Source organism: Petaurus breviceps, unplaced genomic scaffold, assembly GCF_028583685.1.
Source record: "Petaurus breviceps papuanus isolate PSGF00001 unplaced genomic scaffold, PetGlider_PUasm1.0 189, whole genome shotgun sequence".
Classification (NCBI taxonomy): Eukaryota; Metazoa; Chordata; class Mammalia; order Diprotodontia; family Petauridae; genus Petaurus; species Petaurus breviceps.
This window is the reverse complement of record NW_027185809.1, coordinates 15,206,443-15,223,298: the sequence shown is the minus strand read 5'-3', so window position 1 is coordinate 15,223,298 and position 16,856 is coordinate 15,206,443. Positions and strand designations below refer to the sequence as shown.

The following is a 16,856-nucleotide window of genomic DNA, read 5'->3' as shown; positions in this document are numbered from 1 at the left end:
TTCTGGAACCTGGCTGTTGGTTAAGAGCTCCTGAGACTGTCCTGCAGAGAGTGAATACTGTCCACTGGTGAAGGACAGTGCTGTTGTTGCAGGGGTCTGGGAACCTTTCTGTTGGTTCAGAAGCCCTGAAGAAGGATTTTCTTGTTGTATGTTTACAGAAATCCTGGGAGAGGGTTTTGCTAATGTTTTCAGGGGTCCTAAGACTGTTCTGCAGGCAGAGGATGAATTAATGAAGAGACTGACAATGTATCTTGTGGCCTTGCTGAGCTTTGTCTCCCCAGGAACAAAGATTGCTGAGAACTTGCCTTGTGTCTAGATGAAGAAAAGACCTCCATTTGGGTATTAAGTGCTGTGCTTAAACTTGTTGTAACTCTGGGGTAGAGTCAATTGTGATCCAGGGGTGGGGAACTTTTGACCATTTTGTGTTCTATGATTGAACAAATGAATGTACTTTACTTATGATTGGAAACTAATCTCCATTTGAGAAGAGGGGCTTTGTGGTGGACTAAATGTTACAGCCTAGGGGTGGAGTAGTATTTAGAACAGGGACTTTGTAATTGATTGAATGAATGTAAGGTCCTGGGTTGGGGTAGTACTTGGAGATTATTTAATCACACTTAGTAAATGCTGTATTTTGAATGATGTCATATTTTGATCTTCTCTGTTCTTAATTTGTCACTAAATAAAATGGAGAGCACCTATGCTGGTATTCTGAACCTTGGGAAGTTGCCTTTGCTTGGCATTACAATTCCCTTCCTCCCTTGTTACCCTTACTGGGAAGATAAGCAATTCAATATAGGTTGTACATATGTAGCTATGCAAAACATTTCCATAGTTGATATATTGTGGAAGACTGACTATATTTCCCTCCCTCCTGTCCCACCTCCCACTTGTTCTATTCTCTGCTTTGATCCTGTCCCTTTTCAAAAGTGAGTATTTCCAACTTCCCTTCCCCCCAGCCTGCCCTCCCTTCCATCATCCTCCTTCTCATCCCCTTCCCCCCTACTCTCCTGTAGGGTGAGATAACCTATTTAGTGTGTATGTCATTCTCTCCCTAACCCAAATTCAATGAGAATAAGGTTGACCCATTTCCTTTTGCCTTCCTGTTCTTCCCCTCCATTGTAACCATTTTCCCTTGCCTCTTCTGTATGAGATAGTTTACCCCATTCTGCCTCTCCCCATCTCCTCTCATTATATTCCTCTCTCACCTCTTAATTTCATCTTTTAAGTATCATCCCTTCCCATTAAATTGGTCCTGTAGGGGCGGGTAGGTGGCGCAGTGAGTAAGAATGTTGGTGGGAGTCTGGAGGACCTGGGATCAGTTTTATCCTCTTAATACCAAGTTACTTAACACCCACACAAAATAACTGGCCGTGTAACCTTGGGTAAGTTACTTAACCCCAATTGCTTTAAAAAAAAATAAATTGGTCCTGTGCCCTCTGTCTATGTATACTTGTACACACACACACACACACACACACACACACATATATATATATATATATATATATATATATACACATTCACATATGTATTCATATGCCCATATACCCTCCTATATAGATTTATATATGTGTACGTTTCTATTCCCTTCAATTATTCTCATACTGAGAAAAGTTTCATCAGTTACATTTATTGTTTTTCCATGTAAGAATGTAAATAGTTCAAATTTGATAAGTTCCTTATGATTTCTTTTCCCTGTTTACCTTCTCATGCTTCTCTTGCTTCTTGTATCTGAATGTCAGATTTTCTGTTCAGCTGTGGTATTTTCATCAAGAGTGCTTGAAAATCTTCTATTCCACTGAAACATGATAGTTTTGCTGGGTAGGTGATTCTTGGTTTTAATCCCAGCTCCTTTAACCTCTGGAATATCTATCATATTCGAAGCCCTTCGATCCCTCAGTGTAGAAGCTGCCAGATCCTGAATTATACTGATTATGTTTCCACAATATTCAAATTGTTTCTTCCTGGCTGCTTGTAATATTTTCTCCTTGATCTGGGGACTCCAGAACCTGGCTAGGTTCCTAGGAGTTTTCTTTTTGGGATCTTTTTCAGGAGGTGATCATTGAATTTCTTCAACCTCTATTTTGCTCTCTGATTCTAAAACACCAAGGCAGTTTTCCTTGAGAATTTCTTGAAGGATGATTTCTAGGTTCTTTTTTTGATCATGGCTTTCAGGAAGTCCAATAATTTTTAAATATAAATTTTAAATTATCTCTCCTGGATCAATTTTCCAGGTCAGTGGTTTTCCCAATGAGATATTTCAAATTGCCTTCTATTTTTTCATTTGTTTGGATCTGTTTAATAGTATCTTGATTTCTCATAAAGTCACTAGCTTCCATTTGCTCCAGTTTAATTCTGAAGGAATGATTTTCCTCAGTGAGCTTTTGAGATTCTTTTTCCATCTGGCAAATTCAGCTTTTTAAGGCATTCTTCTCCTCATTGCCTTTTTGAGCCTCTTTTGCCATTTGAGTTAATCTGTTTTTTAAGGTGTTATTTTCTTCAGTCAGGTTGTTGATTCTCATTTCATAATTTTCTTGCACTGTTCTCATTTCTCTTCCCAATTTTTCCTCCACTTCTCTTATTTGGTTTTCAAAATCCTTCTTAAGGTCCTGTATGGCTTATAACCAGTTCGTGTTTTTCTTGGAAGCTTTTGGTGCAGGAGTTCTGACTTCATTGTCTTCCTCCTGTTCCATGGTTTGGTCCTTTTTGTTCCCAAAATAGCAGAGTAAAGTTGGCTTGCTCTGTTTCCTTTGCTTCCTTTGCCTGCTCATTTTGCCACTCAGTTACTTGACTTTTGGGCTTTTTGCCACAGTAGGACTCTGCCACCAGACAGGGGAGCTTCATCCCAAACGCTGGGGTTTTCTCAGCTGCCAAAGGTATTAGTTGGGTTCCCTTGCTGAAACTTCCACATGCTCTGGCAAGCTGGTCACGCACCCTAGGACCTCCACCCTATACTGCAATCCAGATCCAAGCATGTTAAAGCAAGAGCGCTTACTGGTCAGACTGGTTGCTTGGTTCCCCTACAATTTGCAGGCCAGGAGCTGAAGCTGTGGCTGCAGTTGTGCCGGGTCGGCTGCAGCTGTGTCAGGGCACCTCAGCAGCTTCTCGCCCTGGGGGCAAAAGCTGACCCCACTCCCAGCTACTGGATCCCAACGTCCACACTGCAGACCTCTCACTTTGTCCTTAGCATCCATGGGTTGATAATTCTGGAAACTGCCACAGCTGCTGGTGATCTGAAGTCCCTCCAGCCAGTGGCTGGTCAGGCCCGCCCTGGGGCCATTAAAACCTCTGGCTGGAGTAGGGCTGGGGTCGGCTCCCAGAGTGCTGTGATGGCTGCTTGCTGCTGGCCTGCCAGGCTGTCCTCTGCTGGAGGTTAGCTTCTGTGTGTCACTTTGTGGGTTCTGTAGCTCCAAAGTTTGTTCAGTCACCTTTTACATGAATTCGAGGGGGTGGGAGTTGGAGCTGCAGGGAGGTCCTGTTTCTACTCCATCATCTTGACTCTGCCCCCTGATTGGACCATTTTATAGCTCTATCAACCATGTGTTAATATGCCTGTATCTTTGCTGCTTCATTCTTTAGATTTTGAGTATGATATTCTTCACAGAGCTTAGAAGCAGCTCAGAATAGGACTTACAACTTTCAGCTTGCCCTGATATAGGGACAAGTCTGACAGCTGCTGCTCTTTTGATCTGAACTTCTCAGGTTCCCATTCCTGCTTTTAGCCTGGGTGACCCCAATTGCAGGGTTGATCCTGTTGGAATTCTAGACTCCTGTTGGCCCTAGCCCCTTCAGCTAGGTGGAGCTATCTGAAACTCTCGAGGTTCAACCTTAGTCTGGGCTTCCTGGGCCTTTTTAGTTATTTAGCTTTATATTCCGAACTGTTTGCAAGAGTGCTTAGATTCAGTATAATGCCTTAGGTCACATCCACTCCTTGCCCCAGAATACAACAATCACACCAACCCTTTCCCCCATCCCACCCTACCCAGTTCAGTCTGGTGTGAGAGATACAGGTATTAGCTGGGTCTGGTTCTATTCCTTGTCTGGTACTAGTCCTCAATCACCTTTAGAGCTGAATGTGTAATTCTTTCTTGCTATGGTAAATAGATGCAGGTGCCAGCACAGTCAGTGTAGTGTTCCAGAAGGTTCTTTTTATATCTTCCTGCATGCACCGCCAGCCCAGTGCCTGCAGGCCTCTAGCTAGCTGTCTCTTTTTGCTGACCTGGATAGGAAAAAAATGACACTGTAGTTTCTCCTTCAGTTTCTTAGTTACTACTTGGTCTGGTATGCTTCTTGATTTTTGTTGGCCAGAGGAGAGAGCTGGGCTATTCTGTTGCTTCTTTCTCACCATCTTTGCCAGTTTCTGCTCTTTAAACATTTTTTTAAGTGCATTTTTAAAAGTTAGACCCACAATTGAAAAGGGATAGAAAAGCACACTGAATTGTTTTAAGGAAATTGCAGAACTCTTCTGTTGATGCCTAAATTTTTCCTGAACAAAGCCCATCTTTTTTCCCAATTACATGTAAAGATAGTTTTCCACATTTTTGTAAAATTTTGAGTTGAAAAGTTTTCTTCTTTCCTCCTTCCCAAAGACAGCAAACAATCTGATATGGGTTATACACGTACAATCATGTTTCGCTTTCACTCCACCATGGTGACCCCCAGTCATGTGAAACGCATTTCTACATTAGTCATGTTGTGAAAGACGAATCAGAGAAAAAACACAAGAAAGAAAAAACAACACCAAAAAGTTAAAATATTACGCTTCCATCTGCATTCAGACCCCACTGTTCTTTCTCTGGCTGTGATTAGCATTTCTCATCATACGTCTTTTGGAAATCTTGGATCACTGCCGAGAAGAGCTAAGTCTATCATTATCATCGTACAGTGTTCTCTTGATTCGGCTTACTTTGCTCAGCATCAGTTCTTGTAAATTCAGGTTTTTTCTGAAATTTGCCTGTTCATCATTTCTTTCTAAAAAATTTATTTATTTTTCATTTTCAGCATTGACTATTACAAGATTTTGAGTTCTAAAATTTACCCCTTCCCTCCTTTTTCCCCTCCCTAAGACGACATGCAGTCTGATATAGGCTATACACATACAATAATCTTAAACATATTTCCACATTAGTCATGTTGTGAAAGAAGAATCAGAACAAAAGGAAAAATCAGGAGAAAGAAAGAAAAAGAAGAGAAAATAGTATGCTTTGATCTGCAGTCAGACTCTGTAGTTCTTTCTCTGGCTGTGGATAGTGTTTTCCACCATGAGTCTTTTGGAATTGTCTTAGATCATTGCTGAGAGGAGCTAAGTCTATCAAAGTCTGTTATCACACAATGTTGCTGTTAGTATGTAAATGTTTTCCTGGTTCTGCTCAATTCACTTAGCATTAGTTTAGGCTAGTCTTTCCAGGTTTCTCTGCTTATCATTTCTTATGGAACAACATTATTCCATTGCATTCATATACCACAGCTTGTACATCCATTCCCCAATTGATGGTCATTCCTTCAACTTCCAATTCTTTGCCCCCACAAAAAGAGCTGCTATCAATAGTTTTGGACATGTGATCTCTTTGGGATATAGATTTAGTAGTGGTATTGCTGGATCACAGGGTATGCACAATTTTGTTGTCTTTTGGGCATAGTTCCAAATTGCTCTCCAGAATAGTTGGATCGGTTCACAGCTCCACAGTTTTCTCATATCTTCTCCAATATTTAGCATTTAACTTTTTTGTCATATTAGCCAAGCTGATAGGTGAGGTGGTACCTCAGAGTTGTTTTAATTTGCAGTTCTCTAATCAATAGTGATTTAGAACATATATGATTATAGATAACTTTAATTTCTTCTTCTGAAAACTGCATTTTGATATTCTTTGACCACTTATCAGTTGGGAATGACTTGTATTCTACATAAATGTGACTTAGTTCTCTATATATTTTAGATATGAAGTCTTTACCAGAAACACTGGCTGTAAAAATTGTTTCCCAGCTTTTTGCTTGGTTGCATTGGGTTTTTTGGTGCAAAACCTTTTTAATGTGATGTAATTGAAATTATCCAATTTTTCATTTCGTAATGTTCTGCCTCTTGTTTAGTCATAAATTCTTCCCTTCTTTATAGATTGGACAGGTAAACTATTCCTCGCTCTCCTAATGTGCTTATAATTTCACCCTTTATGTATAAGTCATGTATTCCTTTCAACCTTACCTTGACACAGGGTGTGAAATGTCGGTTTATGCCCGGTTTTGGCCATACTAATTTCCCCAGTTTTTGCCCAATAGTGAGTCCTCAGACCAGGAGCCGGAGGCTTTGGGTTTATCAAATAGCAGATTACAAGTCGTTTACTACTTTTTTTTGCATACCCGACATATTCCACTGATTCACCACTTTATTTCTTAGCTAGTAACAAATAGTTTTCATGATTGCGGCTTTATAATATAGTTTTAGATCTGCTATGGCTAGGTCACCTTGCTTTACATTTTTTTTTTCATTAATTCCCTTGATATTCTTGACTTTTTGTTCTTCTGGATGAATTTTTAAAATTTTTTTCTAGCTTTATAAAATAATTTTTTGGTAGTTTGGTATGGCACTGAATAAGGAAATTAATTAAGGTGGAATTGTTATTTTTATTTTATTGTCTCATCCTACCTATTCTCCACTTGTTTAGATCTGACTTGGTGTGAAAATGGTTTGTAATTATGGTCATATAGTTCCTGAATTTGTTTTGGTAGATACATTCTGAAGTATTTTATAGTGTATAGTTATTTTAAAAGGAGTCTTTCTCTTAAAATGCCAATAATTTGTGTAGGTTAATTTTATAGCCTGCAACTTTGCTAAAGTTGTTAATTATTTCAAGTAGTTTTTTAATTGATTCTCTAAATATACCACCATATCATCTGCAAAGCATGATAGTTTTGTTTCCTCATCGCCTATTCTAATTCCTTCAGTTTCTTTTTCTTTTCTTATTGTTGTAGGTAGCATTTCTAGTACAATATTGCATTGGAAAGTCTTCTAGTTTTATCCCCATTACCGATAATGCTTGTTGAAGATACTACCTATTATTTTAAGGAAACCTATGCTAATTCCTGTGTTCTCTAAGTGTTTTTAATAGTATTTTGTGAAAGGCTTTTTCTGCATCTGTTGAGATAATCACATTTTGATTTCGTTATTGATAATGGTCAGTTATGTTGGTAGTTTTCCTAACACTGAGCTAGTCCTGCATTCCTGGTATAAGTCCCACATGATCATAGTCTATTATCCTGGTAAAAAAGTGCTGTCATCTCTGCTAACATTTTAGAATTTTTGCATTGATAGTCATTAGGGAAATTGGTCTATAATTCTCATTACATTTTGGCTCTTTTTGGTTATTTATCAGCCCTTTATTTGTATCATAAAGAGAATCATAAAGAGACTTTTTTCCAAATAGTTTATAAATGTTTGGCAGAATTCACTTGTAAATCCATCTGGCCCTGGAGATTTTTTTCTTATGGAGTTCATTGTTCAATTTCTTATTCTAAAATTAGGTTAAGTATTCCATTTCCTCTTTTAATCTGAGCAATTTATGTTTTGTAAATATTCATCCATTTCACTTAAATTGTCAGATTTTTTGGCAGCTGGGCAAAATAGCACCTAATTATTGCTTGATTTCCTCTTCATTGGTGGTGAATTCACCCTTGTCATTTTTGAGGCTGGTAATTTGGTTTTCTTCTTTATTTTTTAAATCAAATTAACCAAGATTTGTCTATTTTATTGTTCTTTTCCTAAAACCATCTCTTAGTTTTATTTATTAGTTCAATAGTTTTCTTTTGATTTTATTAATCTCTGCTTTGATTTTCAAAATTTCTAATTTGGTACTTAATTGGGGTTTTAAAATTTGTTCTTTTTCTAGCTTTTTTAGTTGTACGCCTAGCTTAATGAGCTCCTCTCTGTTTTTATTCATGTAAGCATTTTGTTTTTGTTTTTTACTTTTTGGAGGGCAATTGGGGTTAAGTGACTTGCCCAAAGTCCCACAGCTAGTAAGTGTGTTAAATGTCTGATGCCAGATATTAACTCAGGTCCTCCTGACTCCAGGGTCATGTAAGCATTTAGAGATGAAAAATTTCCCCAAAGAACTGCTTTGGCTTTATCCCATAAGTTTTGGTATCTCATATTGTCATTCTCTTTCACGAAATTATTTATTGTTTCTATGATTTGTTGTCTCACTCACTCATTCTTTAGGATTAGATTATTTAGTTTCCGATTAGTTTTTAGCCTATCTTTCCATGGCCCTTTATTACATGAAATTTTTATTGCATCATGATCTGAAAAGAATGCATTTAATATTTCTGCTAGTAACTAGGCCCTTGGCCCTCTTAACACAGGAGGCTTGGGACAGAGCCCCCTATGACCCAGGAACATAGCTCAACTTTAAAAGTCACAAAGTCGGCTAAAAAATGAGTAAGATAAACAGAAAAGAACCCTGATCAGTCCCGTGTGGGCCGCGCTGGCACAGACTGGCACCACAGACCGGGCCAGAGCAGACTTCAGGGGACTGAATCACTGGCAGCTGTGTTGGTTTCCAGACTTCACAACTTTTAAATGCCAAAGAGAAAATAAAAGATCAGTGGGGAAACTCTGTTGAACCTGGGTGAGAGAAGAGCATAGTCTGGGCCCTGCCCCTGGGGTGGTGGAGGTAGCAGCGCCTGCAAGAGGCTGCAACAGAGGGTGGTGGCAGCTTCTGGGACTCCAGGCCCACAGATCATGCGGGAACCGGAGGAGAATTGCAGGAATCTCTTTGCTGGCACTGAAGCAGGATTCTCCTGCTTTGCCCTACTTGGATCTGGGTCATAGACTTGGGAGGTGGTCCTGGGATGAGGAGCACTGGCGTGGCAGAGCTTGTTGAGGCTGTGGGGAGGCAGTCTTCCTCATAGTTCTGAGGCAAGTGCATAGAAGAAGCTCTTAAGAACAGCTGCAAAAAACCTCAGAAATTTGGGACATAGCACTCTCCACTCTGGAAGAAGAGTTCTGCCATGGCAAAAAGGGCTCAAGTCAAGTAATTGGCTGGCAAGATGAGCAAACACAGGATGAGAAATCAGAACATAGAATGGTGATAAACAATCAAAACATAGAACCAGAAGAAGACAACAAAGTCAAAACTCCTTTTTCAGAAGCCTCTAAGAAAAATATGAACTGGTCACAGGCCATGGAGGAACTCAAGAAGAATTTTGAAAATCAAGTAAAAGAAGTAGAGGAAAAACTGGGAAGAGAAATGAGACTGATGCAAGAAAAACATGAAAAACGAGTCAACAACCTGCTAAAGAGACCCCAAAAAAATACTGAAGAAAATAACACCTTAAAAAATAGACTTAATGGCAAAAGAGGTCCAAAAAACCCAATGAGAAGAATGCTTTAAAAAGCAGAATTGGTCAGATGGAAAAGGAATTTCAAAAGCTCACTGAAGAAAATCCTTCAAAATTAGATTGGATCAAATGGAAGCTAATGACTTTATGAGAAATCAAGATATAAAACAGATCCAAAAGGATGAAAAAATAGAAGGCAGTGTAAAATATCCCATTGGAAAAACCACTGACATGGAAAATAGATCCAGGAGAGATAATTTAAAAATTATTGTACTACCTGAAAGCCATGATCAAAAAAAGAAATCTTTCAAGGAATTATCAAGGAAAACTGCCCTGATATTCAAGAATCAGAGGGTAAAATAGAAATTAAAAGAATTCACCAATCGCCTCTTGAAAAAGATCTTAAAAGGAAAACCTCCCAGAAATATTATATCCAAATTTCAGAGTTCCCAGGTCAAGGAGAAAAAATTACAAGCAATCAGGAAAAAACAATTTGAGTATTGTGGAAACACAATCAGAATAACACAAGATCTAGCAGCTTCTACATTAAGGGATTGAAGAGCTTAGATTATGATATTCCAGAGGTCAAAGGAGCTAAGAATAAAACCAGGAATCAAGTACCCTGCAAAAGCAAGTATAATACTTCAGAAGAAAATATGGATATTCGATGAAATAGAGGACTTTCAAGCATTCTTTTTTTTCAAGCAATTGGGGTTAAGTAACTTGCTCAAGGTTATACGGCCAGTTATTTCTAGGTGTGGTGCTTAATATCTGGGCCCGAATTCGATTCCCAGGTCATCCAGACACTGGGGCCGGTGCTCTTACTCACTGAGCCACCTGAGCAATTGGAGTTAAGTAACGTTATGCTCAAGGTTACACGGCCAGGTGTTTCTGGGTGGGTCCTAAGTGTCTGAGCCCGGATTCGATCCCCAGGTCATCCTGACACTGGGGCCACTGCTCTTACTCGCTGTGCTACTTGGCCGCCCCTCAAGCATTCTTGATGAAAAGACCAGAGTTGAACAGAAAATTTGACTTTCAAATACAAAAAGCAAGAGAAGCATGAGAAATCATAAGGACTTTATTAAAATTGAACTGTTTACATTTGTACATGGAAAGACAATATTTGTAACTCATGAGACTTTTCTGAGTATTAGAATAGTTGAAGGGAATATGTGTGTGTGTGTACATAGAGGGCACAGGGGGAGTTGAATATGAAGGGATTATATCTAAAAAATAAAATGAAGAGGTGAGAGAGCAATATATTGGGAGGAGAAAGGGAGAGATAGAATAGGGTAAATTATCTCACATAAAAGAGGCAAGAGAAAGCTGTTACAATGGAGGGGAAGAGCAAGGAGGTGAAAGGGAATGAGTCAATCTTATTCTCATTGGACTTGGTTAAAGGAGGGAATAACATACACACTCAGTTGGGTATCTTACCTTACAGGAAAGTAGGGGGAAAAGGTGTAAGAGGAGGGATTATAGAAGAGAGGGAAGATTGGGAGATAGGGTAGTCAGAAGCAAACACTTGAAAAGGGACAGGGTCAAAGGAGAAAATAGAATAAATGGGAGGTGGGTTAGGATGGAGGGAAATATAGTTAAGTCTTTTATAATATTACTACTGTGGAAATGCTCTGCAAAACTACATATGTATAACCTATATTGAATTGTATATCTTCCCATTGTGGGTGGGTGAGGAGGGAAGAAGGGAGAGAATCTGGAACTCAAAAGTTCTAAAAACAATGTTAAAAAACTTACATCCAACTGGGAAATAAGATATATATATATATATATATATATATATATATATATATATATATATATGTATGTAGGTAGGTAATGGGGTATAGAAATCCATCTTGCCCTATAAAAAAGTAAGGCAGGGAATGGAGGGCATAAGAGAGGGCAGATTGGGGGAAGGGGTATTCAGTATGCTTGCCATCTTGGGGTGAGGGGTAGGGGAGAGATGGGGAGAACATTTATAACTCAAAAGAATGTTGAAAACTAAAAATAAATAATGAAAAAAAAAAAAAACACCAAAAAAAAAAAAAAAAAAAAAGAACCCTGACCATAAAAAGCTGATATGGTGACAGGGAAGATTAAAACACAAACTCAAAACGGCTGCATGTGAAGTCTCAAAGAGAGATGTGAATTGGTCTCAAGCTCAAAAAGTCCTTTTGGAAGAGCTCAAACAGGATCTTAAAAATCAAGTAAAATTGGGAAAAGAAATGAGTCATGTGGGTGAATTATGAATCAAGAGTCAACAGCTTGGAAAAGGAAGCATAAAAATTGAAGAAAAAGGTAAAAAAAAAAATAGACTTGGCTGGGGGCCTGGTTAGTGGTGTGAAAACACCATGGCCTCATGTACTTGTGGCTTGCCCACTGCACTGTGGGGTGGCCAAGCCTAATCATGCTTATTGTGCCAGGGCCTGGTTCCAGAGCTCACAATTTACCTTCTGAAATGGGGCTGGAGGCCTTAGTGCTGGTCTGCTGAGCCAGGATGAAGAGGGGCCTTGGTTGCTAATCTGTGCTGCAGATGAGAGACTCTTGCTGGGTTGTCAGGACATTGTACTGCGCTAAGCTGAGCTTCCTTTTTACCCAAGTGAGACAGACCTTTTATTGTAAGTCCTTCTAAGTTACCTTATGCAGTAAAATTATCTCACTCCATGTTTCTGTGGATTCTGTCACTCCAGAATCCATGTAGAGGCTTGATTTAACATTGTTTCTAAGGGAAATTGGAGAGAACTCAGCCAACTTCCTGGCTTCACTCCACCAGCTTGTCTCTTCCCTATAAAGTCCATCTTTTAAAAACCAACTTTCTACCAGTGTTGCTGTATGGCCATATGACATAAAAGATTAATGGAGAGGCACTTGATTTTTATGAACAGGGTGTAGCATAGCGAGGATATTTGAAAAGCATGCATAAAAGACGCTGTCGGGGAAGGGCCGAGGTGATAGATATAGCTAACCAGTGTTACAGAATAGCATCTTAGATGCACTCTGTGGTCAATTTATAGGACACGGATAAAGGTACACAGGATAGGCAGGCAGAGGTGTATTGAGAACTACATTGTTGGAGGTAACTTCTAATTTGATGAGATCTATTGAGTATAAATTAAACTAGATGGCCACTGAACGTCCCCTTTCAACTCTAATTATCTAAGTATTTTTTCCTTACTGTAGGGGAAAAATGTTAGGTTTGAAAAACTGCTGTTTCTAAACTAGTTTCCTTATCTGCCCTGTCTTCTTTGGAAAGATAGTTAACATTCAGATTTTTTACTTCCCATTAGGACAAAGAAAAACACTGAAGGTGACGTTCCCCCTTCTATGTCAGGGAGTTGTGCTGTTTGTGTAGACAGAGTGCTATACTTATTCGGAGGACATCACTCGAGAGGCAACACAAACCAGGTCAGTGTTTTCAAGGATTTGAAGTTTTTTTCCTCCTTCTACATGCAGTAAGTTTGGGGACACCAGACTTTTAGCTTCTTCAAGTAAAGTGAAAGGATTTATTATAGTACCACTTTAAAAACTATATTGGCCAAACATGCCTTTACTATTTTGGCTGTAAAAATTTATATTTTCAGCCACCCTTTTTTTAAACTAATAATATATTTGTGTGTTATCTATTGGCTGACTTAACATTACTTTTGAAGGTAGTTTTGTTACTTATAATTTGAATGTTAGTATACCACTAATAATAGGGCTGTATAACTGATAGAATCAATAGATGTAAAGCACTAATTTACAGAGCATTTTCTGCAGTCCTGTGAGATAGTAATAAAATGATTTTTGGACATAACTTGGGGAAAAAAAAACTAGTAGTGCCAAGGTTAGTGAAAGGAGGATTTTAGTAGGTTGGATAGGATGACAAGGTTACAGAGTTTACATTTTATAAAGCGTTAGCTCTCTCTTAATACAGAGGGAAAAAGTGTATTTGTTTGAAGCTGGAGTGACAAGAGTTTTGGTAAGCTGCATTGTAATACCTAGCTCTGCTCTACACTTGTGTCCAGTCCCTTCTCCCTCAATTGCCTAAATAAATTTTTTTTCTGCAGTTCTATATGCTGGATTCAAGGTCTACAGGCAGCGTGTTGCAGTGGGTCAGAGTTGATTGCCAAGGAATTCCCCCATCATCAAAGGACAAACTTGGTGTCTGGGTATATAAAAACAAGTGAGTTAGTAGCATTAGTATATTGTTTATATATAAAACTGCTTTACTCTTAAATTTTTATGTCTTAACTGAATATAAAGTGTTTTATCCTTAAAAACATAAAAACTTAACATTCTCATCTGAATGAAGTAAATATCAAAAATGTACTTACTCGGAGTTTGGGGGACGGAGTCAAGATGGCAGAGTAGAAACAGGACCTCCATGAGGCTCTGGCCCCCACCACCTCCAATCCATGTAAAAGGAGACTCTGAACAAACTTTGGAGCTACAGAACCCACAAAATGACAGAGAAGTTAACCTCCCGTCAGGGACAGCGCAGCGAGCGCTCTGGGAGCTGAGCCAGTTTTAGCCCCAGGGCGGGCCTGAACAGCCACTGGCTGGAGGGATTCCAGATCACCAGCAGCTGTGGCAATCCAGAATTATCAACACATAGATGCTAAGGACAAAGTGAAAGGTCAGTGCAGTATGGACTTTGGGACAAAGTAGTTGGGAGTGCATCAGCTTTTGCCCCGGGGGACGAGAAGCTGCTGAGGGCGGTGGCATCCTGGCAGCTTCAGGTCCTGTCCTGCAGTGTGTAGGGGGACTAAGCAACCAATCTGACCAGTAATCACTCTTGCTTTAACTTGCTTGGATCTGGATTGCGGTCTAGGCTGGAGGTCCTGGGGTGTGCGACCAGCTTGCCAGAGCATGTGAAAGCCTCAGAGAGGGCAACCAACTAATACCTTTGGCAGCTGAGAAAACCCCAGCATTTGGAACAAAGCTCCTCTGTCTGGTAGCAGAGTCCTACTGTGGCCAAAAGTCAAGTGGCCAAATGACCAGGCAAAGGAAGCAAACCAAGCAAAGCAATCCAACATTAGACTCCTATTTTGGGGACAAAAAGAATCAAAGCATGGAACAAGAAGAAGACAGTGAAGTCAGAACTCGTGCACCAAAAGCTTCCAAGAACAATACGAGCTGGTTACAGGCCATAGAGGACCTTAAGAAGCAGATAAGAGAAGTGGAGGAAAAATTGGGAAGAGAAATGAGAAGGATGCAAGAAAATTATGAAATCACAGTCAACAGTGTGACTGAGGAAAATAACACCTTAAAAAATAGACTAACTCAAATGGCAAAAGAGGCTCAAAAAGGCAATGAGGAGAAGAATGCCTTAAAAAGCCAAATTTGGCAGCTGGAAAAAGAATCTCAAAAGCTCACTGAGGAGAATCATTCCTTCAGAATTAGATTGGAGCAAATGTTAGCTAGTAACCTCATGAGAAATCAAGATACTATTAAACAGATCCAAACAAATGAAAGAATAGAAGGCAATGTGAAATATCTCACTGACCTGGAAAATAGATCCAGGAGAGATAATTTGAAAATTATTGGACTACCTGAAAGCCATGATCAAAGAAAGAACCTAGAAATCATCCTCCAAGAAATTCTCAAGGAAAACTGCCTCCATGATTTAGAACCAGACAGCAAAACAGAGGTTGAAAGAATCCACTGATCACCTCTGGAAAAAGATCCCAAAAAAGAAAACTCCTAAGAATATTATAGCCAGGTTCCAGAATTCCCAGATCAAGCAGAGGATATTACAAGCAGCCAGGAAGAAACAATTTGAATATTGTGGAAACACAATCAGGATAATTCAGGATCGGGCAGCTTCTACACTGAGGGATTGAAGGGCTTGGAATATGATATTCCGAAGGTCAAAGGAGCTGGGATTGAAACCAAGAATCACCTACCCAGCAAAACTGAGTATTATGTTTCAGGGGGAAATATGGTCATTCAGTGAAATAGAGGACTTTCAAGAATTCTTGATGAAAAATCAGAGTTGAATAGAAAATTTGACATTCAGATACAAGAAGCAGGAGAAGCATGAGAAGGTAAACAGGCAAAAGAAATCATAAGGAACTTATCAAAGTTGAATTGTTAACATTTCTACATGGAAATACAATCATTGTAACTGATGAAACTGCTCAGTATGAAAATAGTTGAAGGGAATAGAATTTTATATATATATATATATATATATATATGTCTATGTAGGAGGGTATATGGGCGTATGAATACATATTTGAATGTGTGTATATATGTTTACAGGTATACATAGATAGAGGGCACAGGACCAATTTAACAGGAAGGGATGATACTTAAAAGGTGAAATTAAGAGGTGAGAGGAATATAATGAGAGGAGATGGGAAGAGACAGATTGGGGTAAACTATCTCATATAGAAGAGGCAAGGGAAAATGGTTACAATGGAGGGGAAAAATAGGAAGGCAAAAGGGAATGGTTCAACCTTATTCTCATTTTATTTGGCTCAGGGAGGGAATGAAATACACACTAAATAGGGTATCTCACCCTACAGTAGAGTAGGGGGGGGCAGGGAAGTTGGAAGCTCCCACTTTTGAAAAGCAACAGGATCAAAGTAGAGACTAGAACAAGTAGGAGGTGGGATAGGAAGGAGGGAAATACATTCACTCTTTTATATTATATCTACTATGTTATTTTGCATTAGCTACACATGTACATCCTATACTGAACTGTTTATCTTCCCAGTAAGGGTGGGTGAGAAGGGAGGAAGGGAATGAATCTGGAATTCAAAGTTTTAAAATCAAATGTTTAAACATATATATATATATATATATATATATATACACACACACACACTATTATTAATAGTATTTTACATGTAATTGGAAAAGAAGATGTACAGACACTGGGGCACAGAGATCCACCATGCCCTACTGGAAAAGTCGAAGGGGGTATGGGAGAAGATATGGGAGAGAGCAGATTGGAGGAGGGGATAGCCTGTGGGACTGTTATTTTGGGGCGGGGGAAAATGGGGAGAAAATTTGTAACTCAAAATCTGGTGGAAATGAATGATGTAAATCAGAAGTTAGTAAAGCATTTGAAAAATTAAAAAAAAAAAGTAACAAAGGCCAAGACTTTATACAGTAGTCAGTAGTTTAGTCCAGTTGCTCAGACTATAGCCAGAGATAATATCTCTAACTCAAGATGAATATCTTGCAAATGCTATTGATCACAGAGAAGACCAAGTGAGGATGTAGGGATGGATAAATACAAATCGGACCTACTAGAAAATAATGTGTAAAGTATGTTTTAAATCAACAGCTTCACCTAAGAGCTATTAACTAAGTTAATTTTATTAATGTACTATGAGATATTCCATTCCCAGAACACTTAGATGACAGAAGAAGAGCAGTGATTCAGTGTCCATCTTCTGTGTGTAATGGATGTGATCTGGCTGACTGCTACAGCCTCCTTCAGGGATCTGGGAACTCCCCAAGGATTTTGTACAATGCTGCTTCTGTAATGTCATTGACTTGAAACTCCAATAGTTGTGTTTCCTCTACTG

General features: G+C 39.1%; 1 protein-coding gene across 2 annotated transcripts in view; it reads left to right on the top strand.

The window, feature by feature from the left end:
• KLHDC2 (kelch domain containing 2) overlaps positions 1-16,856 on the top strand; it is a 48,492-nt gene that overhangs the window by 23,350 nt on the left and 8,286 nt on the right. The window contains exons 3-4 of one of the 2 annotated variants that reach the window (XM_069091966.1): positions 12,621-12,738; positions 13,383-13,498. The exons of the other annotated variant lie outside the window; for it this stretch is intronic. Coding sequence (XP_068948067.1) covers positions 12,621-12,738; positions 13,383-13,498 — 234 coding nt within the window. The remainder of the gene's footprint in view (positions 1-12,620; positions 12,739-13,382; positions 13,499-16,856) is intronic. 2 annotated transcript variants of the gene reach the window in all.